At 40.7% G+C, this 26,276-nt stretch overlaps 1 protein-coding gene across 2 annotated transcripts in view; it reads right to left on the reverse strand.

Moving 5' to 3' along the window:
* ZBTB46 (zinc finger and BTB domain containing 46) overlaps positions 1-26,276 on the reverse strand; it is a 112,903-nt gene that overhangs the window by 59,476 nt on the left and 27,151 nt on the right. For both annotated transcript variants that reach the window (XM_074969379.1, XM_074969378.1), the window contains exon 4: positions 22,301-23,270. In XM_074969379.1, the coding sequence (XP_074825480.1) occupies positions 22,301-23,237 (937 nt within the window). In that variant the 5' untranslated portion in view covers positions 23,238-23,270. The remainder of the gene's footprint in view (positions 1-22,300; positions 23,271-26,276) is intronic.

Raw genomic sequence — 26,276 nt, forward strand, 5'->3', positions numbered from 1 at the left:
TCCCAGCCACCAAGGGTTTGCAACTCCTTCCAGATTGGTGTCATCCGCAAATTTTACAAGTGTACTTTCTACTCCATCATCCGAGTTGTTAATGAAAATATTGAAAAGGATTGGACACAGGACAGCCCCCTGTGGGACCTCTCTTGGTATATCCTCACAGTTTGACAGAGAACCACTGATAACTACTCTCCGAGTATGTCTTTTCAGCCAGTTGCGCATTCACTTTATAGCAATTTAATCTAGACCATATCTCCCTAATTTGCTTATGAGAATGCTTATGAGAATTTGCTTATGGAATGTGTAAAGGCTAAAGTCTTAACACAGTCCATGATTATTATGACATATAATAATCTATTATAATTACATGTTTCATACATATAATACTTGAATTGTGTGTCTGACCAAATAATTTATTTTTCGTTTTCCACTACTACAAAACTAAATCATGAAAAAAAAAATTATTACTGGTAAAATACCAATTATAGCTTGATTGGCCTTCAAAAGGAAGACTCCATGTTACAGACCACAGACCTTTTCGCCAAATTAGAAAACTCCCTCCAACACTCTCACAGGACAGAAATCATTTAAATTCAGGTTTAACAGATTAACAAATAATCCATAGGAATTTGAGGATAATTCACCCTCCTTTAACATGACATGGTAACATTCTACAACACTGCAAATGCTAGTGTACTACTGTATGTTTATTTAATCTCTTGACTCTTAAATACAGATTTCCTAAAATTCTAGACAAAGTATTATATTATAAATTTCTCAGTGTTGAGACCTTATCTGCCTTTATTTTTGTACAGGACCACACAAAGCTATGATGAGATGTAAATAAATGATATTAACACTGAATGACAGGTGCACTGGGGCTAATGGCCCCCACTGGATTAGCATCTTACCTCAGAAATAATGTTAAGATTTTCAAAATCCTTTTAAAAAAATTATTTTGTTTCAAGACGTGATCAAAACTCAGAAAAAGCAGTAGTAACTTCACAGTACTTGTAGATCTCAGATTTTTTTCAGATTGCAGACCACTGAATTCAAAGAATGAACTCCTACATATCATACATAAATGCAAAATTACCCCTTCCATTATAAAGATGAAAATACTGAACAGTTTACAGGAGTGTGTGATTCACAAACCAGGAGAAAATACTTTAGCAGTCTGAAATTTTGACTCACATTTAAAAAAAATTCTCTATTCTATTCTCTATTCATTCAATATTCAAAAAGAGAAAAAGGCTGGATTAAAATATTAAAATGGTAATAGAATGTTTGGTAAAAAGTTGGATAAATATAGATTAGGGAATAGTATAGCCTCAACTCAAGATGCAAATACATTAAAGTTGCAATAAAGACACTCGGAAGGGAAGTGCTCTCTGATCTGTGGAGCTAAAGCAGATTAGCAGAAACATGGCTGTTATTATAGGGGGGAGGAGGAGGAAGAGGAGGAGGAGGAGGAGGAGAGCAGCTTTGGAGCCTGGGGAAAAAGGAATGCAGGGTGGGGAAGGGAAACAGACAGAGCTTTGAACTAAAGCTGGTTTAGGGTGGAGCCATTTTAAACCAAGGGTGTAGCCAGGGAATGGAAGTCCGAGTTTAAAGCAGTTTCCAGAGAGACTTGAAAATAACCTGACCTAACCCTTTAATAATGGAAACTTGAAACTGCTATTCCTGTGAAGACTGCATCTCACTAATTTCATAAATGTATAACTGTAGTTAAGTGAAGTATCTGATCTCTTCCCTGAACATTCTAGGATGAACTAGTCATTGAACATTCTGCAGACCAATACAGGATTCATTGTATTTTTTTTTGTTTTGTTGCAACTACAATCTATTTCCTTGTATACATTAAAATTACTCATTTTGTACATTTAAAACGGAGAGTATACCAAAAGAATTTAAAAATCTGGGCATCTTCCCAATCCAGTGGAATGCAGAACATGGACTAAACTGATCTGGACTCCAGGAAAAGAATTCTGGGGGTGGGATATTCGAGCACTGAAAAGGTAATCCCTGCAGGTCCGGCTTTAAAGAGGGCCTAGCTCTCCAGTGTATCACCACCTACCCTAGGTGTCACAAAATGCACAATTGTTTCACAAATTGATTAATCGTATTGCCAAATACATCTAAATAATAGCAAGGTATCCATAATACCCTGTATCATAATCCTGTCTTAATTGCTAAATTGCCAATCTGTTTTTAATTAAGTTACTTTTTTAAGGTGGCATGTTGTTTGAAGCTCATATTGGAGCAAAACTATTACTTTGCTCTTCAATATATATACCGAAAAATTCTGATACCGTTGCAAGATTCTTAACCTCTAACTTTCCCAAGAACCACCTTGCACCATAATTCTGTCTATCCTACTTAAAACAAGAAATGTTCTGATCTTTCACAAACTGAGTGTAAAAACAGCATAAAAGCAGTCCAAATAATGAAGTAGCTCTAATAATCTACTTAAAATTTGAGCCCAAATGTTGCATTTATAATTTAAAACATCCCAGATTACTCTGACAACTCAACTTTTAACTAAACCAGTTTTAAATTCACTAATGTAGCAATATTCAAACCCTAGTGTTCAATTTTATATTTAACACTGGAACTTAAAAAAAAAAAAGATATGGAGACTGATGGGTTGCAGCTTCATCCTGCTCCAGTAACACTGAGCATCATTGTTGTAGATACTTGTGTCTTGGACCAATTATCTTCTGTCCCCCTTCTCCACATCTGTGCAACAGCAGTGCTAAACAGAAACAGCATAGCTATATGGCAACCAAACAGTGGATCTACAAAAGAAAGTATGCAAGCTACAGCATCTGTTAGAGGTGCAAAAAACTCAAAACACTATATTACAAATGTTATTAAAAACGCTAATAAAGCCTGTTCTCCATCTCATTAGACACAAAGTCCTTTGACATTCAGTGGACAGATAATTGTACATCAAGGTCTACTTGATAAAATCTACAACAGAAGGACTGAGGCTTTGGTTTCCTTTATAGTGTTCACACAAAATACAAAAGGATAGCGTAGAGGACCTTTTCAAACAAAACTTGATAGGTCAGACATAGAACAAATAGCATAAACCTCTTTTGTTTGTTTTCCAGAGTAATTTTCTATAAATTAGCTATCAATCAATCTCTTCCAAATTTCAAATTGGTTTGACTTGATAAAATTATATTTTATACACCTCTTCGTAAAAATTTATTTACATAAAAGAACATATTATATAAACCTAGAAAAGTTCACTGAAACGTATGGGCCCACTCAAAAACCACCACTGCCGCCATCTTGATGGTTAGAAATAGAGACCAAAAACAAAGGTCCAAAGGGTCCCATGGAGCTTAAATATATACTTCAATAGCCCCTTTTATACAAGAATTTTGAAGTGCTTTACATCCATTAGGCCAATACTTAAAGTCAGTGACAACAGGATGGGAATTCACAGTTCCATTAACTGCAGAAACGTCATGGGGCCACTGGTACAAATAAGCCCTGGTCTACACTACAGAGCTAGGTCGACATAAGGCAACTTAACTGTGTAAGTGTCTACACTAAAATGTAGGTCCCATCAATGTAACTAGCCCACTACACTGACTTAATAACTCTACCTTCGCGAGAGGAGTAGCATAAAGCTTAGGTCAATGAAGTTAGCTCAACACAGTGTCACTATGACACTGCGTTGCTTACATCAACTGTTGCTGCCTTTCTGAAGCCGTCCCACAATGCGCCACACTAATAGTTAAATGAGTGCAAGTGCTCCAGGAAAGGATGCAAACCACCGACACAAGAAGCGTACTATGGACGTGCAAAAGTGATTTAATTACTGCGGAGGTGATACTTCAACATAACTTAGGTCAACTTAATTTTTTAGCGTAGACTCTCAGAAGGACAGATAAGTAATGGGTGAGAAGCTAGTACCTCTACAATTATAATGTTGTGAACCAAAACACTACTATCTGCCCATGACACAACGAGGCCTCAGCTGATGATGGCTTGCACACCACTGTGTATTTTGGTGGCTTGCTGGAAAATGTGTATTTTTGGGAGAATAAACATTTTGAATTCTTAAAGACTTTTACAATGGATACTTACCATTCAGCGAACTGGCAGTCTCCCCCACTCACTAATTTTTAAGTTAATCTAGATATATTCAGGAGGACTGATCCAGTTTACTTCGTCCAAGTTACATCCAAGGAGCACAGACTCCTCTGTAATTGTCCTTGAATATTGAATATGAACTGCTGAACCCGTAAGTATTCCCGTTAAATGCCCCTCTACCCTCAAATTTCTTTTCCCAGTGCAGACTCTAGAGAACCTTTGTTCTCCATGATGATATGTACCAATTAGACTACCAGTTCTGCAGACAGATGCCCGCCATCCACATTCTACAGGGAAGGTGTCCCTTTGGTGTCCGACTCACTGAACAGAGTGTTCTGCTGACTAAGGTTAACAATCCATATTATGAAGGGTTAGATGAAGTGCATCCCACTCAGATATACAGAAGACAGGAAGTTATATAAAGGGAAATCATCTTACAGAAAGATCTCAAAATAACTTTCTTGGAGAAGAATTTCATATATAAGGCCCTACTTAATTTGCCATACTGCAGATCCCACAATATTAGGCTTCCACCACAATTTTGACTTTAATTAGCTTACTTTGCACAATTTTACATATTTTTTTCCCCATTAGTACAGTAGAACCCCATTTATCTGAGATGACAGTGGCTGGGGCTCCCGCTGTCAGCCCTGTGCACGGCTGGGGCTCCTGTTGTCAGCCCCTGGCACTAATGACTATAATATAGTTGCAGCAAAATGTCTGGTTATCCAAAAAAAAAAAAAAATTAACAGGCGTAACATAATACTTGAGTGTTTAAGAAAAAAATGCTGGAACAATACAAAGATCTTCTCTAGCATTTCCAAATTACCGCAATTAATAAAGGTCCATTATTACTTTTCCATGATTTTCCATGTCTTGTCCACATAGTTTATAGGATGGGGATCACTACACACATCACAGCCAGATTTTCAAAACAGCATGCACGCAAACATCATTGTGTTCTGTGATCACATACTTTTCTTCTTATGTACTTTTTTACCCTGAAAACAATTTTTATGGTTGTACACATTTGTCTTTCTTCCAATGTCATGATTCCATATTTGTGATGGAAACTCCAACATTTTTCCTCATGTTGTGAATATCTACATATCTGTGAATATGTATCTATATATATCTACATATTGTGAATCTCTACAATATCTAAGTATCCGAGTGTGTGTTTGCTGGGAGGACAGTGTGAGAGCTGAGCGAGTGCCTGATTGGCTGGTAGCCTGCAGGGGGCGGGCATTGGGGCTGTCTGTTTGTTTGTTTCAGGGAAGCCTGGCTGTTTAAAAATAGCCAGAGCTTTGCAAACCAGCTGAGCAGCGGGGAACAGCAGAGCAGCACACAGCAGGAGTTTGCCTGGGAGTTCGCCTGGAGTGAGCCCAGTGAGGCTTACATCTTGCCAACTTCTCTGAGGAAGCTCATAGTAGGAAGGTGATATGGAACGTGGGGGTTCAGCTGTTGTGACCTGCACTGGATGTGCAATGTTTGTCTTTCTTCCACAGGACAGAAGCGACTTTGTCTGTACAAAGTGCAAGCTGGTCTCCATATTGGAAGAGAAGATTGAAGGTCTGGAGCAACAGATAACGACCCTGCGTTGCATACGAGAATCTGAGGATTTTCTGGACAAAAGTCAGGATATGCTTCTACGGGCGCAAAGCTCTAAAGAAGGTTGCACAGCGGAGCCAAGAGGCCAGTGAAGAAGCTTGTCAACATGTGACCTCCAGAAGAAGAAGGGGGAATGTCCGGGTTCCAGCAATGCAGACACAGGTAACTAACCGCTTTCATGTTCTCTCCACAGGTACCATTGCGGAGAGTGGACCAGATGATACATCTGGGGGGAGAAAGCAGAAGGAGACTCCGCTGGTTGGAAGGCATGAGATGCGATGTCCTGAGGTTGGGGGTTCCACGACCACCACTCCCAAGAGAAGGAGGCGGGTGGTGGTGGTCGGGGACTCTCTCCTCCGGGGGACTGAGTCATCTATCTGCCACCCTGACCGGGAAAACCGAGAAGTCTGCTGCTTGCCAGGGGCTAAGATTCGCGATGTGACGGAGAGACTGCCGAGACTCATCATCAAGCCCTCGGATCGCTACCCCTTCCTGCTTCTCCACGTGGGCACCAATGATACTGCCAAGAATGACCTTGAGCAGATCACTGCGGACTACGTGGCTCTGGGAAGAAGGATAAAGGAGTTTGAGGCGCAAGTGGTGTTCTCGTCCATCCTCCCCATGGAAGGAAAAAGCCTGGGTAGGGACCATCGAATCGTGGAAGTCAATGAATGGCTACGCAGGTGGTGTCGGAGAGAAGGCTTTGGATTCTTTGACCATGGGATGGTGTTCCATGAAGGAGGAGTGCTGGGCAGAGACAGGCTCCACCTTACGAAGAGAGGGAAGAGCATCTTTGCGAGCAGGCTGGCTAACCTAGTGAGGAGGGCTTTAAACTAGGTTCACTGGGGGAAGGAGACCAAAGCCCTCAGGTAAGTGGGAAAGCGGGATACCGGGAGGAAACACAGGCAGGAACGTCTGTGAGGGGAGGGCTCCTGCCTCATACTGAGAATGAGGGGCGATCAGCAGGTTATCTCAAGTGCTTATATACGAATGCACAAAGCCTTGGAAACAAGCAGGGAGAACTGGAGGTCCTGGTGATGTCAAGGAATTATGACGTGATTGGAATAACAGAGATTTGGTGGGATAACTCACATGACTGGAGTACTGTCATGGATGGTTATAAACTGTTCAGGAAGGACAGGCAGGGCAGAAAAGGTGGGGGAGTAGCACTGTATGTAAGGGAGCAGTATGAATGCTCAGAGCTCCGGTACGAAACTGCAGAAAAACCTGAGTGTCCATGGATTAAGTTTAGAAGTGTGAGCAGCAACGGTGATGTAGTGGTGGGAGTCTGCTATAGACCACCGGACCAGGGGGATGAGACTTTCTTCCGGCAACTCGCAGAAGCTACTAGATTGCACGCCCTGGTTCTCATGGGTGACTTTAATTTTCCTGATATCTGCTGGGAGAACAATACAGCGGTGCATAGACAATCCAGGAAGTTTTTGGAAAGCGTAGGGGACAGTTTCCTGGTGCAAGTGCTAGAGGAGCCAACTAGGGGAGGAGCTTTTCTTGACCTGCTGCTCACAAACCGGGAAGAATTAGTGGGGGAAGCACAAGTGGATGGGAATCTGGGGGGCAGTGACCATGAGTTGGTCGAGTTCAGGATCCTGACGCAGGGAAGAAAGGTAAGCAGCAGGATACGGACCCTGGATTTCAGGAAAGCAGACTTCGACTCCCTCAGGGAACGGATGGGTAGGATCCCCTGGGGGACTAACATGAAGGGGAAAGGAGTCCAGGAGAGCTGGCTGTATTTCAAGGAATCCCTGTTGAGGTTACAGGGACAAACCATCCCGATGAGTCGAAAGAATAGTAAATATGGCAGGCGACCAGCTTGGCTTAACGGTGAAATCCTAGCGGATCTTAAACATAAAAAAGAAGCTTACAAGAAGTGGAAGGTTGGACATATGACCAGGGATGAGCATAAAAATATTGCTCAGGCATGTAGGAATGAAATCAGGAGGGCCAAATCGCACCTGGAGCTGCAGCTAGCAAGAGATGTCAAGAGTAACAAGAAGGGTTTCTTCAGGTATGTTGGCAACAAGAAGCAAGCCAAGGAAAGTGTGGGCCCCTTACTGAATGAGGGAGGCAACCTAGTGACAGAGGATGTGGAAAAAGCTAATGTACTCAATGCTTTTTTTGCCTCTGTCTTCACGTACAAGGTCAGCTCCCAGACTGCTGCGCTGGGCGTCACAGCATGGGGAGTAGATGGCCAGCCCTCAGTGGAGAAAGAGGTGGTTTGGGACTATTTAGAAAAGCTGGACGTGCACAAGTCCATGGGGCCGGATGAGTTGCATCCGAGAGTGCTAAAGGAATTGGCGGCTGTGATTGCAGAGCCACTGGCCATTATCTTTGAAAACTCGTGGCGAACGGGGGAAGTCCCGGATGACTGGAAAAAGGCTAATGTAGTGCCAATCTTTAAAAAAGGGAAGAAGGAGGATCCTGGGAACTACAGGCCAGTCAGCCTCACCTCAGTCCCCGGAAAAATCATGGAGCAGGTCCTCAAAGAATCAATCCTGAAGCACTTACACGAGAGGAAAGTGATCAGGAACAGTCAGCATGGATTCACCAAGGGAAGGTCATGCCTGACTAATCTAATCGCCTTCTATGATGAGATTACTGGTTCTGTGGATGAAGGGAAAGCAGTGGATGTATTGTTTCTTGACTTTAGCAAAGCTTTTGACACGGTCTCCCACAGTATTCTCGTCAGCAAGCTAAAGAAGTATGGGCTTGATGAATGCACTATAAGGTGGGTAGAAAGCTGGCTAGATTGTCGGGCTCAACGGGTAGTGATCAATGGCTCCACGTCTAGTTGGCAGCTGGTTTCAAGTGGAGTGCCCCAGGGGTCGGTCCTGGGGCCGGTTTTGTTCAATATCTTCATAAATGATCTGGAGGATGGTGTGGATTGCACCCTCAGCAAATTTGCGGATGATACTAAACTGGGAGGAGTGGTAGATACGCTGGAGGGCAGGGATAGGATACAGAGAGACCTAGACAAATTGGAGGATTGGGCCAAAAGAAACCTGATGAGGTTCAATAAGGATAAGTGCAGGGTCCTGCACTTAGGACGGAAGAACCCAATGCACCGCTACAGACTAGGGACCGAATGGCTAGGCAGCAGTTCTGCGGAAAAGGACCTAGGGGTGACAGTGGACGAGAAGCTGGATATGAGTCAGCAGCGTGCCCTTGTTGCCAAGAAGGCCAATGGCATTTTGGGATGTATAAGTAGGGGCATAGCGAGCAGATCGAGGGACGTGATCGTTCCCCTCTATTCGACATTGGTGAGGCCTCATCTGGAGTACTGTGTCCAGTCTTGGGCCCCACACTACAAGAAGGATGTGGATAAATTGGAGAGAGTCCAGCGAAGGGCAACAAAAATGATTAGGGGTCTGGAACACATGACTTATGAAGAGAGGCTGAGGGAACTGGGATTGTTTAGTCTGCAGAAGAGAAGAATGAAGGGGGATTTGATAGCTACTTTCAACTACCTGAGAAGTGGTTCCAGAGAGGATGGTTCTAGACTATTCTCAGTGGTAGAAGAGGACAGGACAAGGAGTAATGGTCTCAAGTTGCAGTGGGGGAGGTTTAGGTTGGATATTAGGAAAAACTTTTTCACCAAGAGGGTGGTGAAACACTGGAATGTGTTACCTAGGGAGGTGGTAGAATCTCCTTCCTTAGAAGTTTTTAAGGTCAGGCTTGACAAAGCCCTGGCTGGGATGATTTAATTGGGGATTGGTCCTGCTTTGAGCAGGGGGTTGGACTAGATGACCTCCTGAGGTCCCTTCCAACCCTGATATTCTATGATTCTACAGCTCAATAGGGCAGTCCGATGGATAAAGGCCTGACAGGCTGAAAAATCTTCAAAAAATGCATCAGAAGGTTGCATCATCATGCTTGGCTGACCTATGGATGGCGGTGGAAGTCCGCAGATCTCAAAGACTATGAATACCCTTGATCACAGAGGGAGCTATGAAAATTTGAAAATGGTTTAGCAGCTGGGAGCCATTACATTTAAAACAAGACTGAAGACTTCAATGTGGGAGACAAATGTATAAAATGCTGAAAGTGGAAACCAATATGGCTCATTTGTAATGGTTCCCAGCTACCAAATTAATTTACATTTTAATATCCCCACCACCTCATTGTTCGTTTCTGTACATAAACCTCCTGACCATTTAGTTTAGCTCCACTGAGTCACACAGGACTCAAGCACTGCCTACAGTGTCTAGCTGGGCAAGGAAGTTTCTTTACCCATTACCATTACCTGACATGGTTTTCATTTGGCATGGGCAAAAAGCTCACAAATTAACTAGCAATAAATTGTCTGGTGATTGCTGCAATTTGGTTTATTTACCTCCTTTTCAGGCACAGAAGCAACATATTCCTCTTAGATAGCAGAACTTCTGCAGAGATCATTCAATTTTATTGTTAAACTTTAATACCATTGTCTCACTCACCAGATCTTTCCAAAGGCAGAGCTGAAAGAAAAGACACTGCCGTTTAGAAAGAGGAAAAACAGGGAAAGACATATTTTCATTGACAGAAACAACATATGAAAGTGCCTCCATAAAGACTATACTAATTACGAGTCAACAAGAGAGTTCTTTTGTGCCAAATACATGGCAGATATGCCCACCATTTGAGGAGTTGCAACATATGGCATCTGGGTTGCAGAAAATGAAATAAAAAAAACTTTTTTTTGGAAGCTCAGTGTCAGTTAGCTGTCCCTGATGTACAACTTAGCCAGGGGTTCTCAAACTGGGGGTCGGGACCCCTCAGGGGGTCGCGAGGTTATTACATGGGGGGGTCACGAGCTGTCAACCTAAACCTCAAACCCCGCTTTGCCTCCAGCATTTAGAAGGGTGTTATATATATAAAAAAGTGTTTTTAATTTATGGGGGGGGGGGGTTGCAAGTTCAGAGACTTGCTATGTGAAAGGGGTCACCAGTAAAAAAAGTTTGAGGCGCACTGGTCTATACCATCTAGGCTCTTATAATCATCACCATCCACAATTAAGATTTTAACCATATGTCCTGTATTTCTATTTCATATAAAAATCTCTAGTAGGAAGATATAAGCCCCAGCCTAGCCAGTGGTTTGTTAAAACTTGCCTTAGACAAGTCTGCTGAGAGACACACATTACCCTGAACAAAAGCATAGTAATTATACAAAATATATTGGAAAAGGGTACTTGGAAAATATTGTTTGTTTGGAGATACAAACACTTTAAATAAAGTGGTTAAAATTTGAGGTGCTATAACTTCGTGCTTTAAGAGTACAATTCCCATCAAGGGCACCCTTTTTTGGTGGTGGTAGTAATGGAGCCAACCAGGCTGCTATAAAGACAGACAAGTTGGGAGGAAAATATGAACCATGATGGACAAAAGATTGAGTGACTCTGGCAGACTGAAATGCCATTCCAGGTTGTAGGAGACAAAGATTTTGCCTACCATGCTATATGCAGCATTTCAGTAGTTTGTCTCGTATGCTCTGGTCTCACCTCCTGAGGATCTTTTTAGTATCCAAGTAGATGCATTATTTTCCTCCTTTAAAATCTGCACTTTTCTCTCTACAAGTTGCCAATAATTCTTATTTTAGACAACTTGACTAGGTTACGAGATGGTGTTTGGGACAAGCACCGATAGGTGCCTCAAAATAATTTCTAACCTTGAGGAGGCAGGGACAAAAGTCTTGAGTAGCAACTTTAACACCACATCAAAAAAGGTTGCTTATTCCCTTACCTAACCTAGGCAAGAGGTTAGAAAAGGCATGTGGTGGCATTAGTATTTCTCATACTTCTGCAGTACAGTGCACATTCTTTTAAGTTGATCTGCAACTATTTAAGAAAAATAGTTGAAGCTTATTTATGATGGAGAGTACATGGAATACGGTTAATTTTTTTGCTGTAAAACCTCACAATTCTGAAGTTTGTATCTTGCTCAGAAGGAAAGTCTCTTAGCCATCTCATCCAGGCACAGACAATCTCTGGTTTATTTGCAAAAATTTCAGACACTTTGAAAACATTATCTAAAATGGGATTTTTAATGCATATTACTAGCTGCTCTTCTTTGCAGATACACTTCCTATATCCTAGGATGATGGATTACGGTATTACAGAAGGGTTGCATACTGATTTGTGGGGCTGTAATGGGATGTGGGACTACAGAAAAATTTAGTAGCAGAGCTGAAAAGAGGGATAGCTGCTGGGAAGGATGGGCGAGTAACAGCTTGGAGAGATTTTGAAAGGCTAGTGCCTAGGCGTTTTTAGTAGAGTTGCTGTCATTGTGGAGGAGTGAGAATAGCTTGCAGGTAGGAGACTTCATATCTAGGAAGAGGGAAAATAATTAGCTGAAAAGGATTTCAATTTTTTTTTTGTATTACAGTAGCTGTTCGGGTAAGTATACACTACAATCAGAAGTGTGACTGCACATGTGTGATGAAGCTATCTTGAACAACTATAGCAGCAAAGAAGCAGCAGCTGTAAATGCCTACCGGACCTTGGGCCGGTACATGTTCTGGCAAAGAACAGAGACCATTTGTTCTCGTTGGTGGCAAAAAGGTCTATCACAGGAAGCTCCACTCGCTGAATATAAGCTTCAGAACTCAAGTCCTTCTGGAATCACTCAGGGTTGGCAGTTTACCTCAGCAAATAGTATTCTGCTAGATCGTTGTTCCAGATAGGTCAACAGAAATGGGAGTTATCCTGTCGTCATATTCATCACTGGTCACAGACTCCCTAAGGCAGCAGTTCTCAAATTGTGGGTTGTGACTCCAAGTAAGCTGTGACCCCATTTTAATGGGGTCGACAGGGCTTGTGTTAGAGTTGGTGATGCCTGGGGCCAAAGCCCAAGGGCTTCAGCCTGGGCAGCAGAGCTCGGGCTCCACTCCTGACCTGCTTCTCCCCCACGTCACATAGTAATTTTTGTTGTCAGAAGGGGGTCATAGTGTAATGAAGTTTGAGAACCGCTGCAAGGGAAGAAAACCAAATGCTAAACCCACCTGGACTTGCAGTGTAAGTGCAGTTGGTACACAGGCTACCATTGGCCAAGGGCCCATCTGTGAAGGGAAAAATTGCAGCTTTCACCCCAGCAGAGGTAGATATTTGAGGGGTACACTCAGAAACCAGAAAGGAGACAGAGGTGCATATATCCTTGTAACCATGACAGACCTGTCAGGATCTGAAGCCTTTGGCTATCAAGGTCAATGTGTGATGGGAATCTTGACAACTTGTAGAAAGACATTCTTGCAAGCCAAAAAATACTGAGAAAATTCTGTGGACTAGGAACCTAAGCAGTGTATAAACAAGGCTGCTTTGTGTTATGACAGAGTATTTTAATTTTCAGAGATATCATTCCTTCACAAGTCTAGTGTACTATCAAAGGTATCCAAGTTTTATTCTTTAGTTCAGCCAGACCACCCTTCACTCCAACCTCATGGAACAGAACCAAATACATTGCTCTGTTCACTCTCTTTCTACTCCAATAGGAATCTTAAAACATCTTCAAGTAGTGTTCAAGGTAATTTGCAAAATAAGAAAGCTAGTACAGTACTGCCCTTTCAATTATTAAAATCTTTAGGTAAATAAGTTTGACATCTGTATTCAACAGCAGTTTTGCACATAAGTGCTACACTAATTTTTTTTGTTAGCTTGATAATGAAACATATTCAAATGCTCTGAACAACATTTCATGGAATATTTCAAAGTTATACATACCACCACCACCCCCCCGCCCCCCAGAGAACAAACTGAATGCTTACTTCAGAACCAAGGTCGTCTTAGTTTAGTAAATACTACCTTAGTGGCTTAAATGAATTAAAACTAATTTTTTTCCTAGGGTTTCTCTTTTCAGCTTATGTGAAAATGGAAATAGTTTGTTGACATTTTGACACTTTAGTCTGAACACACACCAAATTCTTGCACTGCTCTGGTAGCCTACAGGCACTTTCTCCTCCACTCTTTAAAGAAACATAGTTAAGTTGATGCTATATGCTTAGAGAGTTAAAATACTGTATGAAAATATTAGAGGATGAAGAGACTGCATGTTTTCTCTTGCTTTTATTCTTGTTCAATTTTACAAACACCCCTCCGTATCATTTAGCCTTCTTGCTTTCTCTTCAAAATAGTAGAGCGTGCAGCCAGCTGAATTCTCCACCAGGACTAGAGACAATAGTCCTCCAACAGTAGGCAGCAGGATTGTGCGGAGTTCTGATCCAACTATGTGGCTGTGCCTTCCATGTCACTGGCAACAGGAAATGTTGCATAGCATAAAAGGGTTTTGACTGGAGAGTGTTTGGGTTTCTCAGGTCCCAAAAATTTTAAGGCATTTTAATATTAATTAGATAATAAATGCACAACATACATCTTGGAAATATGACTCAGTTGTGATGGCAGACGAATTTGGCCACAAAAAGTAGCTATATCCCTTTAAACCCCAATAAGATTAATATAACTAGAGCCTCTCATTCAAAATATAGCTATTATGTGTGCTAGTTGCTGAAACTTGGTTATAAGTTCCACAGACTCTGTATCTTGGAAAACGAATGTGTTCAGTTTTGGTTTGAAAAATCATCATCTACTGCTACATGACATTGTTAATAGTTAAAAAACAAAACAAAACAAAAACACTCCAAGCTTTTGGGAGAAAGGATTTAAAAGATACGAGTGGGAGTGTTTCCTTAGAAATAAATTTCTTAACCAGAACTACTGTGCTTGAGTTGACATGTATTAGCAAAAACTGTTCATAAATTTCTCAAACAAAAAGAGTGGCAGAAGTTTCAATTATATGAAAAAAGCAACACCTCTGTTTTGCAAGGCTAACAGCTCTTCCTGTGAAGATAACTGACCTCTGTGAGGCCAACCTTTAATACCATCAAATCCTATAGTCCAGAGTCTGACTCTATTTAATCCTGGAAAAAGGAATATTCCTAACACTAACTGAACAGTTCAAAAAATTAACAAGACCTTGTCTGAAACTTCAGATGCTTCTTTTATATTCAGAATAATCCAAGCAGCAACGTTTTAATTCTCTACTAATGCTAAAGGGTTTATAACAAGGAGGTGAAAAATAAGCCAGCCAAATTCTTAAGCTAAATCTCTGTAAAAAAGCTTCTTCTCGGTTAAACAATTGTGCAAAAGTTGCAACGTGAAAATACATTTCTCAATTTACCTTTTAAAAGTTGTGATTCCAGTAAACGTGGTCAGAAAAGGCTTACTGTAAAGGAGCATACATCTTTCCACAAGTCTCAATACCTTCTTAAAAGAACACTGGAGTACTTTATTTCAAATAAATGACTTGCAGAAAAGAAACTAGCAGATTAACCAAGTGAAGATCTAGTAATCCTGTGACGGTGGTTGCTCCTATTACTTGGCAGATATGAATACAGGGTAGAGATGTCAGTAAACAAGAACATCCCATGAACCTTACCCCTTCTGCTCTACCCTGCTACAAGAACAACTAAATAGCATACACTTAAAACACAGAGCACACAGTATAGTGCTTCTTTCCCCAAACTGAAAAAAGGAGTGGTGGATTGACAGGCATCTCATAGGAAAGCAACTGACAGGTAAGACAATTAAAGTATACTAAATTATGAGGGAAAAAAACCCAGCATATCCCAGATATGAGGAAAGGGAAAGAGACTGGCAAAACAATTTACACTAATCCATATAGCAATGGGATAGGAACACAGAAAAAGCACTAAAGAAAAATACAGATTAATCTACATCTGCATGAAAGACCCTTTCAGCCAAATAATGTGTCCACAGATGCCAGGACACACAGCTACCTTAGCCTACTTCACCAAGCTAGAACCTTTTTCACCCCCCCATACTACCGAAGATCTCAATGAGAGGGGATGCACTAACATTTATACAATTAAGGCCATCCTTCAGAAATTGCAATTTATCTGATTCCCATCACATTTTCAGCAGTCTAGAATCTCAATTTACTCCAGATTCTTTCACAAATCCTGCTTCTGCATTCCTTCCTGGAGAAAGTGGATCCAGAATTCACGGCGAACAGTAAGAATCCCTTTCCCCATTTGCTATTTCTGTGGTATCCAAGTACCATGGTGCCTGTGGCCAATACAATATTATCAGAATCACTCCAGACGTTTGCCTTATTTATTTAACTGGCCTGCCGTGTAGTGGAATTCAGGAAAGCAAAGCGGTGTCTCTATTCACATCTGGGATAGGGAGTCAACAGATCCATGGATTATTCTCTTAGCCTTTCCACCAAGAATCTGAATATTTCTGGGTTTGAGGCTCCACTCCATAGCCTGCTTTGGTATGTAGGACCTTTCTAATATGCAGTGCCTGTATGTTTCTCACTGAAATAAGCACCATTACCCTAAAGGACTGGTAGCTCCTTTACAGTTCAGTTGTGTACACTAGCGAAGAATTTCAGAAAATAGCTTACTATATAATCAACTCCATAACAGCATTAAAGTTTTAATACACAAATTATTTCTGCAAAACACAGGAGGGGTTTCGGGTCTAGCACTGGTTACTTCAAGTCCTAAGAAGAAAGAAAATGACTTTCATTCTTTTCCTATGTCAACCCAGCAACTCTAAAATACCCACCCCTCAAAAGTTACCAATAAACTGAGGGGACTTTGTGATAACAATGGAACCCTGTATTATTCTCCTCCCCACTCCAAAATCCACACATGATCATGCTTCTTCCTGTTTCTATAGGGTCTAGAGAAAATTCTAGGGAAGAACAAGTGCTCACACCACACAATTCCCAGAGCAAGGTATCAACACTTTCAAACTATAAACCTGTAATGGCCTTCAGGGAATCATCATTTTAGGCTGCCAGATGGTCTACGCTAACCCTTGGCCTGGCAGTATTCATAGATCATAGATATTAAGGTCAGAAGGAACCATTATGATCATCTAGTCTGACCTCCTGCACAACACATGCCACAGAATCTCACCCACCAACTCCTGCGATAAACCTCTCACCTACGTCTGAGCTACTGAAATCCTCAAATCATGGTTTAAAGACTTCAAGGAGCAGAGAATCCTCCAGCAAGTGACCCGTGCCCCATGCTACAGAGGAAGGCGAAAAACCTCCAGGGCCTCTGCCAATCTGCCCTGGAGGAAAATTCCCTCCCGACCCCAAATATGGCGATCAGCTGAACCCTGAGCATATGGGCAAGATTCACCAGCCAGATACCCAGGAAAGAATTCTCTGTAGTAACTCAGATCCCACCCCATCTAACATCCCATCACAGGCCATACTATTCTAAAAGACTTAATTCCAGGACAATCAGAAGTCTCAAGATACTTCTAGTCAGATTTCAACAGAATGAAGAGGAGATGGGGCCTCAAAAAAAAGTAAGTTTTAAATATTTTTTTCTCCTAGGTATCCCAAACACACACATTACAATGGTATATCGAGCACCAATTCCCTCAATATTGAGGTAGTACTTTTTTCCCTTTGGATATGAACTGAATGGGTAAGATCACTTCCAGATTAGTGAACAGGACAAAGAACCTTACATAAAAAGTTAGGGACAGTTTGAAAAGGTTTTCATTAGGGGGGAGGCTATTAAATTCACAGTAAGGAGGGGGCTGGAATTAGTTAAAAGGTAAATGGTAACAAAACATGCTAAATATCACCTCTAACACTTTGCTTACATATGGCATGCATTTGCCATCATCTCTTGTTTTTACTTATTTAGCTGATCAGTTCTCCGGGGCTGTGGCCTATCTATTACAGGTTTGTGAGGTGCTTAGCATATTTTTGGACACTAAATAAGTAATTAAGAAGCTAAAGAAACCAAAAAATATCAGTGACTAACCTAAGCTCAGCTCTGAAGCCTAGCAGCTTAGTAGATCTAGTAACTAGCAAGAGGGTTGCTTCCACCTGCTGGAGATGGGAAATATTAATTTGAGGCAAAAAGCCCTATTTTCTCATAGCAAAAAGTAAGAGCTTTGTTGACCACTTCCTCCACTCCTATCTCCACCCACTGGAATGGTGAAATGAACTCACATGAATAGCCTATTTAATTAGATTTCATTTCATCCAATGTACCTGCAGAGTTGGGCACAGGAAGGAAATTTGCAACTGGCAAACATCCTAAGTATCCCCGCCCCCATTCCTCAGACGTTCTTGTCAACTGCTGGAAATGGCCCACCTTGATTATCACTACAAAAGGTGTGTCGTTCCCCCCCCCCTCCCCCGCTGGTAATAGCTCACCTTAAGTGATCACTCTCGTTACAGTGTGTATGGTAACACCCATTGTTTCATGCTCTCTGTGTATATAAATCTCCCCACTGTATTTTCCACTGAATGCATCCGATGAAGTGAGCTGTAGCTCACGAAAGCTTATGCTCAAATAATTTTGTTAGTCTCTAAGGTGCCACAAGTCCTCCTTTTCTTTTTGCGGATACAGACTAACACGGCTGCTACTCTGAAACCAAAGATTAAGTTGTAACCAGAAAGCAAATACACAAGGTGTGAAACAGAAACACAGTGTCTCTCAGTCGATTAAAACACTTTTAGGGATTGATTCTGGCACTATGGTGGATCACACAGTGCTCTCGCAGAAGTGTGCCGAGCAGCATTCAATCCAAGCCCACTCTTGTGGCAGGCAACAGAGTCTTGTGGAGAGGAGCAACATCACTCTGCAACAGTAAAGGGAGGAGAATTCTATTTCTGATCAATTCTTGAGCTGGCTTAAGTGGGAATACCATGGGCTGGTCAGCCTTCAGATATCTCCCTTCTTCAGCAAGATTGCCTGTATTCAGGACCATAGTGTTCGTGGTGCAGCAGCCAGATCTCTGTAGATCCCTATCTCTGCTGGCATCACCCCTGTGTGTTTATTTCTGGCATTTCACTCAATTTCAACAGTGAACAATAAATAAGAGTATTTCTAATTACTTTCTCTTTCTGATCTACTGGCACTACTGGAATGTTTAGTTTTTTTAAAAAAAGATTTAGCTAAAGAAGTTCTACTAATTAGGATCTACATGTGTTTTAACTAGGACTGTCAGTTAATTGCAGTTAACTCATGCAATTAACTCAAAAAAATTAAACCCGATTAAAAAAATTAATTGTGACTAATTGCATTGTTAAACAATAGAATACCAATTAAAATTTACTAAATATTTGGGTGTTTTTCTACACTTTCAAATATATTGATTTCTATTACAACACAGAATACAAAGTGTACAGTGCTCACTTGATACTATTTTTTATTTCAAATATTTGCACTGTAAAAAATGATAAACAAAATCGTATTTTTCAATTCAGCTCATACAAGTACCGTAGTGCAATCTCTTTATCGTGAAAGAGTAACTTTCAAATGTAGATTTATTTTTTGTTACATAATTGCTCTCAAAAACACAACCATGTAAAACTTTAGAGCCTACAAGTTCACTTAGTCCTACTTCTTGTTCAGCCAATTGCTAAAAAAACAAGTTGGTTTACATTTATGGGAGATACTGCTGCCTGCTTATTATTTACATCATCTGAAAGCGAGAACAGGCATCCGCATGGCACTTTTGTAGGCGGTGTTGCAAGGTATTTACCTGCCAGATATACTAAACATTTGTATGCCCCTTCCTGCTTCGGCCACCATTCCAGAGGACATGCTTCCATGCTGATGACGCTCATTAAAAAAATGTGTTAATTAAATTTGTGACTGAACTCCTTAGGGGAGAATTGTATGTCTCCTGTTCTGTTTTAACCACATTCTGCTATATATTTCATGTTGTAGCAGTCCTGGATGATGACCCAGCACATGTTCATTTTAAGAACACTTTCAGAGCAGATCTGACAAAACGCAAAGAAGGTATCAATGTGAGATTTCTAAAGATAGCTACAGCACTCGACCCAAGGTTTAAGATTCTGAAGGGCCTTCCAAAATCTGAGAGGAATAAGGTGTGGAGCATGCTTTCAGAATTCTTAAAAGAACAACACTCAGATGCGAAAACTACAGGACCTGAACCACCAAAAAGAAAATCAACCTTCTGCTGGTGGCATCTGACTCGTATGATAAAAATCAACATGCATGGGATCACTTCGCTTTGGATCGTTATGGAGCAGAACTTGTCATCAGCATGGGTGCAAGTCCTCTGGAATGGTGGCTGAAGCATGAAGGGACATATGAATTTTTAGGGCATCTGGCACATAAATATCTTGCAAGGCCGACTACAACCGTGCCATGCAAATGCCAATTCTCACTTTCAGGTGACACTGTAAACAAGGAGGAGGCAGCATAATCTCCTGCAAATTGTAACCAAACTTGTTTGTCTGAGCGATTGGCTGAACAAGAAGTAGGAATGAGAGGACTTGTAGGCTCTGAAGTTTTACATTGTTTTATTTTTGAATGCAGTTTTTTTTGTACATAATTCTATATTTCTAAGTTCAATTTTCATGATAAAGAGATTGCACTACAATACTTGTATTAAGTGAATTGTAAAATACTATATTTTTTACAGTGCAAATATTTGTAAAAAATATAAAGTGAGCACTGTATACTTTGTATTCTGTGTTGTAATCGAAATCAATATATTTGAAAATGTAGAAAACATCCAAAAATATTTAAATAAATGGTATTCTATTGTTTAACAGCGTGATTAATTGCGATTAATTTTTTTTAATCGCTCGACAGCCCTAGTTTTAACACACAAAATGTAGATTTAAGGCCATTCTAAACTATTTGATAGTGTCCACTGAAGCAGATGTCTGAGGACTGCACTGAATCAACGCTGGAAGTCTCTTTTGGGTGGGGGTGGGGTGTTTTTGTGACCATTTTCAAGTTAATACTGTTCAGTACCTTAATAATAAGAACTCAGTGACACAGACCCTATTAATTCCAACAGCAGAATCTTTTGTATTATGCCACTGAATATCTGACATATGTTTTAAGAAACTATATTTTTAAAACAATCCTCGAACATATCCCTGCAATTAGTTTTTCAGTTCCATTTTTGCAGCCATTCCAGCATACTTGTATTTTACTCTATAAACCAGTCCAAAAATGTCCACAGTGTGAATAATATAAATTGCTTGAGTGGTTTTTATGGGGTGGTGTGCAAGCCAGAAACACTTATGCTTCAACAGCATCATAGGCACTTAACTGGGAACAACAGGCTTTATTCAAGAATACCCTGAAGTTTGAGAACTATAAATCCAAAATTCATTATAAGCCAATATCATTTGGCATTGTTGGTTTTAAATTAAAATTGTTTAGGTTTTTATCATTAATCAATAAGGATGATCAAAATTATATGCAAGCTTGTTGCTGCAAGCAACAAAATAAATCCAAAAGTATTTCTAGACTGTTATCCATTCCATCTAATTTGACTTTCCATGACATTTAACATTCAAATTCCAGACCAAAAATATTTCACTAATACTGCCCTTCAACTTCAAATAGGATCAATTATGTAGATTTTTTCCCTAAAATTATAATTCTGTTTCTTACAAGATATATGAAAACATATAATCGTATTTACTTTATACATTACACCTCTCTCTCTCTCTCTCTCACACACGCGCGCACACGCACACACACACACACACACCCCGCTCCCCCCTTTCCTGACTTTATGTACCAGCATGCCGTAACAGATTTTGTTAACTCATGACAGGCTGGGATTTCCAAAGAAGGCCAAGGGAGTTGAGCACCTTGTACTCATTGAAATTCAACTGCAGTTGGGCACTTAACACGCTCAGGCTCCTTTGAAAATCTCAGCCATAACTTTGACAGGCAAATATTTATTCTTGAACCTAAATAATTGGTGGATAAAGTGAATGTAGCTGGACAATCTTCATATTATTTTAAAAGATAAACACTGATGAAAATTCAAAAGAGGCGAAGAGTGTATCTGTCTCCCTTGCAATGCATTTAAACCTGCTCATCTGAAAGACTGCAGATATTCATAATAAACCAATAGATGGCCTAAACCATGAAACGACATGAGGCCTTCCATTCTTAAAGCCACTAAACACTTGGCTGACATTTGATTAAGGAGGAACATGGATGCTATGTTGTCCTTAATCGCCCCCTCTGTCAACACCATAGCTGTTCCTCCACTGAGGAGTGATCTAAGCAGGCCATATGAGTGAAATTGGCGCTCCTGTAGATACCAGAAGGCAGTGTTAGAAACAGTAGTCTCATTAAGATGCAGAGATTAAAGCACATGCAGTAGCAATTAAAAAAAGACTCCTTACTCTATATAACCAGTGCTCCTCAACCCTGACCTGAAATGATTAATCTAGCAGGTGGTCAAGTCCCGTTTCAATCCTTTACCAACACTGCTAGTAAGAATGGCAGTTTTGGTGACAGACAACTGTACATCAAGGACCTGACTTAAGCCACTCTTTTATTCGCAAATTAATACCTATGAGATGACTATGACTTCAGTTCTCTACTATCCAGGGATAAGTTTGGATAAATAACCTAAAGATATAAGGGTCTATATTCCATTATCAATCCCCAGAAGTTCATAATATTTTTATTTCAGTGAATGACAAGTGTGCTATAAGCAAAATACTATCTATATTTGCATTACTACAGCTGCTCATTGCTGAAAATCAAAAGAAAAAAAAACAAAACAAAACCTTACTTGGGTCACGACTGTTGTATGGCCATCCTGAGGCAGATAAAAAAGATGGCACTGGAGAGCCTGCCCTGCTGTCAGTCTCTACTTGCTGTGTAATATGACGCACAGTTTCTTTATTTTTTCTATTCTTTCTGCGTCCAGTGGGTTGCCAGCCATCCCCTGCTCCTTGTTCTGAGAAAGTGTTCTGTATTGCACTATCCTTGGCAGAACGCAATTCATTCCCTCCATAGTGAGATGGTGAAATTTGCTCCTCTTTGATACGCAAAGACCCATAGCCCATGTCACTGGACCAAAGAGACTGGGATGAAATGTCATCATGGCTATCTGTTTTTGGTTCCTGATCCTCTTTTCCATAACTGCTCCCTCCTTCATGACAGCTAGCAATGGCCGAATCTCCAGAAGAGTTCGCGGGACTTGTTCGTCGAGCTAACCACGGAGAAATACTCCTACCAGCCACCACTGCTGAAATCAAAGCATCTGTACTACTGCTGGAAGCGGCCCCAAGTTCATAATCAACAAGATCATCTGAGGCATCAGACTTTATACTTATGTCAAGAGCTGCCTTTATGAAATTATGACAAGCTTGTACAATATCAGTCATCTGGAGATAGCTAGCAGCTGACATCACCTCAATGACATTTCTGCTTGTCAGTGCTAAGTGTGCAGAATACATGAAGTCAATGATGGCTTTAAAGCCCTGTGCAGTTACAATGTCTAAATGAGTGACTGTGGCCTGGTCAGATGTCTTCTGCACCTGGCAGTAAAGAGTCTTGAAGTAGCGGCTGCTCCCGAGCAGGACATTTTTGTGAGCCTTAAAGATCTTCCCCTCCACTATAATGCAAACATCACAGAGGATGCCATGCTGTCTCTGCTCATTGAGCTCACGAAGCAGATGACGGTAATGGGAGGCAATCTCCATATCTTCCTTTCGGTTATTCATTTGGGAATCTTTGTGTTTCCTCGTCCACAGACTCTGGAGGGAGAAAGGAAAGCATTACCTCAAAATGCAAAACAAATGTAAAAATGTATTTTGTCAATAGCACTGGTGAAAGGAACTGAAACTGCACCACATTAAATGCTCTTCGAGGATTATCTTGTCATCATAAAACAAAAATTATTGCCTAGCACAGATTGTGTGTTCCTTATGTGATTAATCTTAACCACAATGCTAGTATTCAAATAATTCACATTATTAAGAGAAATCAGAGTGGAAGTTCAATTCTCCAACATACAGGAACATCTCAGACATTATTTTACATGTACCACTGATTATACTTTAAATTAACACAGGATTACGGTGAAAAAGCTTGTCAGTAAGGGCTTGTACACATAGTGGGATAATGTACACTATGGGAGGTATGATTTCTAAAGTGCAGTAACATGTTTTGCATTAATTGTTGCATGAATACCCTGCTGGTGTGCACTAAAGGTTCCCTTGTGTGCTTTAACATAGTACTGTTTCAAGCAGCACTAAGTCAGAGAACACTAGGGAATCTTTAGTGCACACCAGCAGTCAACATGGTCCAATTAATGTGCAACATGTTAGCGTTGTAGACAAGCTTTGTGTTACTGAAATGGTCCTGGTAAAATACCTGTCAGTTTTTATCATTTAAGACTTGATAAATAAGAACTAGAGTTGAAACTATGCTAATGGATGCAAACCACTGAATAGTATCCTGTAGCAGCAGTATTTCCTTAGGGGGGAAAAAACCCAACGTATGTATAGCACGCTAAATACTCTAAATCCTCAAACAGTAAAAGTCAATTGAAACTAGCCATTTACTTTGCTATATTGTTGCTTTGGGGCTATAATGCCGTTACGGTGTCAGAGAAAAATCAGATAGATCTGAAACCACATTTCGGAAAATTTTAAATCCCCACTCAATCAAGTAAAGTTTTAATGCATAAAGACTATGAAGTTAATTTCACCTGAACTTTAACTCGTTTTCTATTTACAATCAAAACATTTTTACAGGTTTCAGAGTAGCAGTCGTGTTAGTCTGTATCATTTTTAATGTCACGATAAATTTATTTGCCAGGCATACTTTTGGAACGGAATGGATTTGATTTAGTCTCTATACAATCACCCTTTTTTCAATCAAGGGCCCCTAAAACACTGTGTGTTCACCAAATACTGTGGATGTATGCATAGTAAGGATTCTCTGACTCCCAAAACAGTATCTTTTGCATCAGACTTGGACTTTTACCCACCAATTCAGAAGACCCTTACAGCAGATTCCTGCCAAGCCTGGATGACGCTACTAGTGTTGCCAACATCAATATATATTCCCTGACAATCTTTAATTTAAATGTATAGTTTTGTTTTGTTTTTTTTAACTGCCAGCAGAAGTCTTCCCTCTTAAAGCTGCTAAAGTTTCTAACTTGTTTCTTCTAAAGAAATTCATAAAACAAGATGTGTTAAGGTTAACATTTTTTCCATAACGCAAGTAGGATCAAATTCACAAGTGAAGTGATAAACTACTATTTAATTATTATTTTTTAAATACTCCAATATCAGCGTGAACATAGTCCATATATGGTTTCCATATAGCATTAAATAAGTCACCTCTTAGAGTGATAGAATCTGAACCCAAAATCTTCAGGAAAAAAAGGAGAGAGAGAAAAAAGAAGATCAATAGTATGCTGTAAGACCTCTCCATTTGAGGGACCTCTCTGATGACTTCAAACTTCAGAAGGTGAGCTACTGTTTCACACATTGCTCTGTCTGCAGAGGTTCCTTGAGGTCTGCAAGAAGATAACGGTCTCCACAGGAATGTGAGAATTCCATGGCATAGTATCTTCTTTGACCAGAGACACTTGAAAACAGTAGCCTCTTCCAAGGGAGGAGGAATCCTTGGACAGGTAGAACTGGTAGCCATGTGTTATTTTTGGTGTTTAAATTCCAGATGGAGTAAGCCCTAGATTTTCCTCCTTGGGAATATCTATCCTCTTCCTTGGGAGTAACCAGAAGCTCTTTTAAAGAAGTACCAGGGAAAACAAAACGCATAAGAGGGCTAGACTTTTTGGTGCAAATTAGAAGAGGCTGACGCTATGTACCTGCAGAATATCTGGATGACATCACTGCAGGTAGATTTCCAGGTTCAACCAGTAGTCCTCAGATATAGGTGTCCTGAAGATTGTACTGGAAGCCATTACCCATGCCACAGATCTTAGCCCACGTCTACACTACTGCGGTAAGTCAACTTAAGTTTCACAACTCCAGCTACGTGAAGAACATAGCTGGAGTTGACGTAGCTTAGGTCGACTTAGGGGTAGACGGGAGATACTCTCCCATCGACTGATCTTGCTCCTCTTGTTCCCAGTGGAGTACCGGGGTCGACCAGACAGTGAACTGCCACTGAGTTAGCGGGTCTTCAGTAGACCCACTAAATCGACCCCCTGTGCATTGATTGCCGGAGCATCGATCCAGGGGTAGCGTAGACATAGCCTTAAAGACCCTATACAAGAATCAGACAGAGACAGACAGACAGACAGACAGACAGACAAACAGTCTTCTCTCACCAAGGTGAGAGAACATTTGAAAGTCAGTTCTTCCAGTGTTTGGACTTGAAAGGAAAAAATTGTTAGAAATACTGTGATTGATGATTTGAAATACTGTGATTGAGGATTTGACTGCCACAGCTCCATAATTTTGTACCAGTGGGCTCCTGAAAGCCCGCTTCTTAGATGGAAGGACAGTATTTTTGATTAAAGAAGCCACTAGTGCATCTACTTTTAGAGGCTGTAGAAGTCTTTTTGCCTTTTGGGAAATTGGAACCACCATACAGGATCAGATGAGTGGTCCATCATCCATGCATTCATTCAAAGGACGATGCAAGAAATCTCAGTTATGAAGTGAACAGGTTTTTTATATATTTGTCTTCTTTCCTTTCGGTGTTCTCATTCCAACATGAAAGTTTACAGGAAAAGGAGCAACTTCTTGGACTTGGTTGGAAACAGGCTCCCCTTGGAGTTACTG

Source organism: Natator depressus, chromosome 13, assembly GCF_965152275.1.
Source record: "Natator depressus isolate rNatDep1 chromosome 13, rNatDep2.hap1, whole genome shotgun sequence".
Taxonomy (NCBI): domain Eukaryota; kingdom Metazoa; phylum Chordata; order Testudines; family Cheloniidae; genus Natator; species Natator depressus.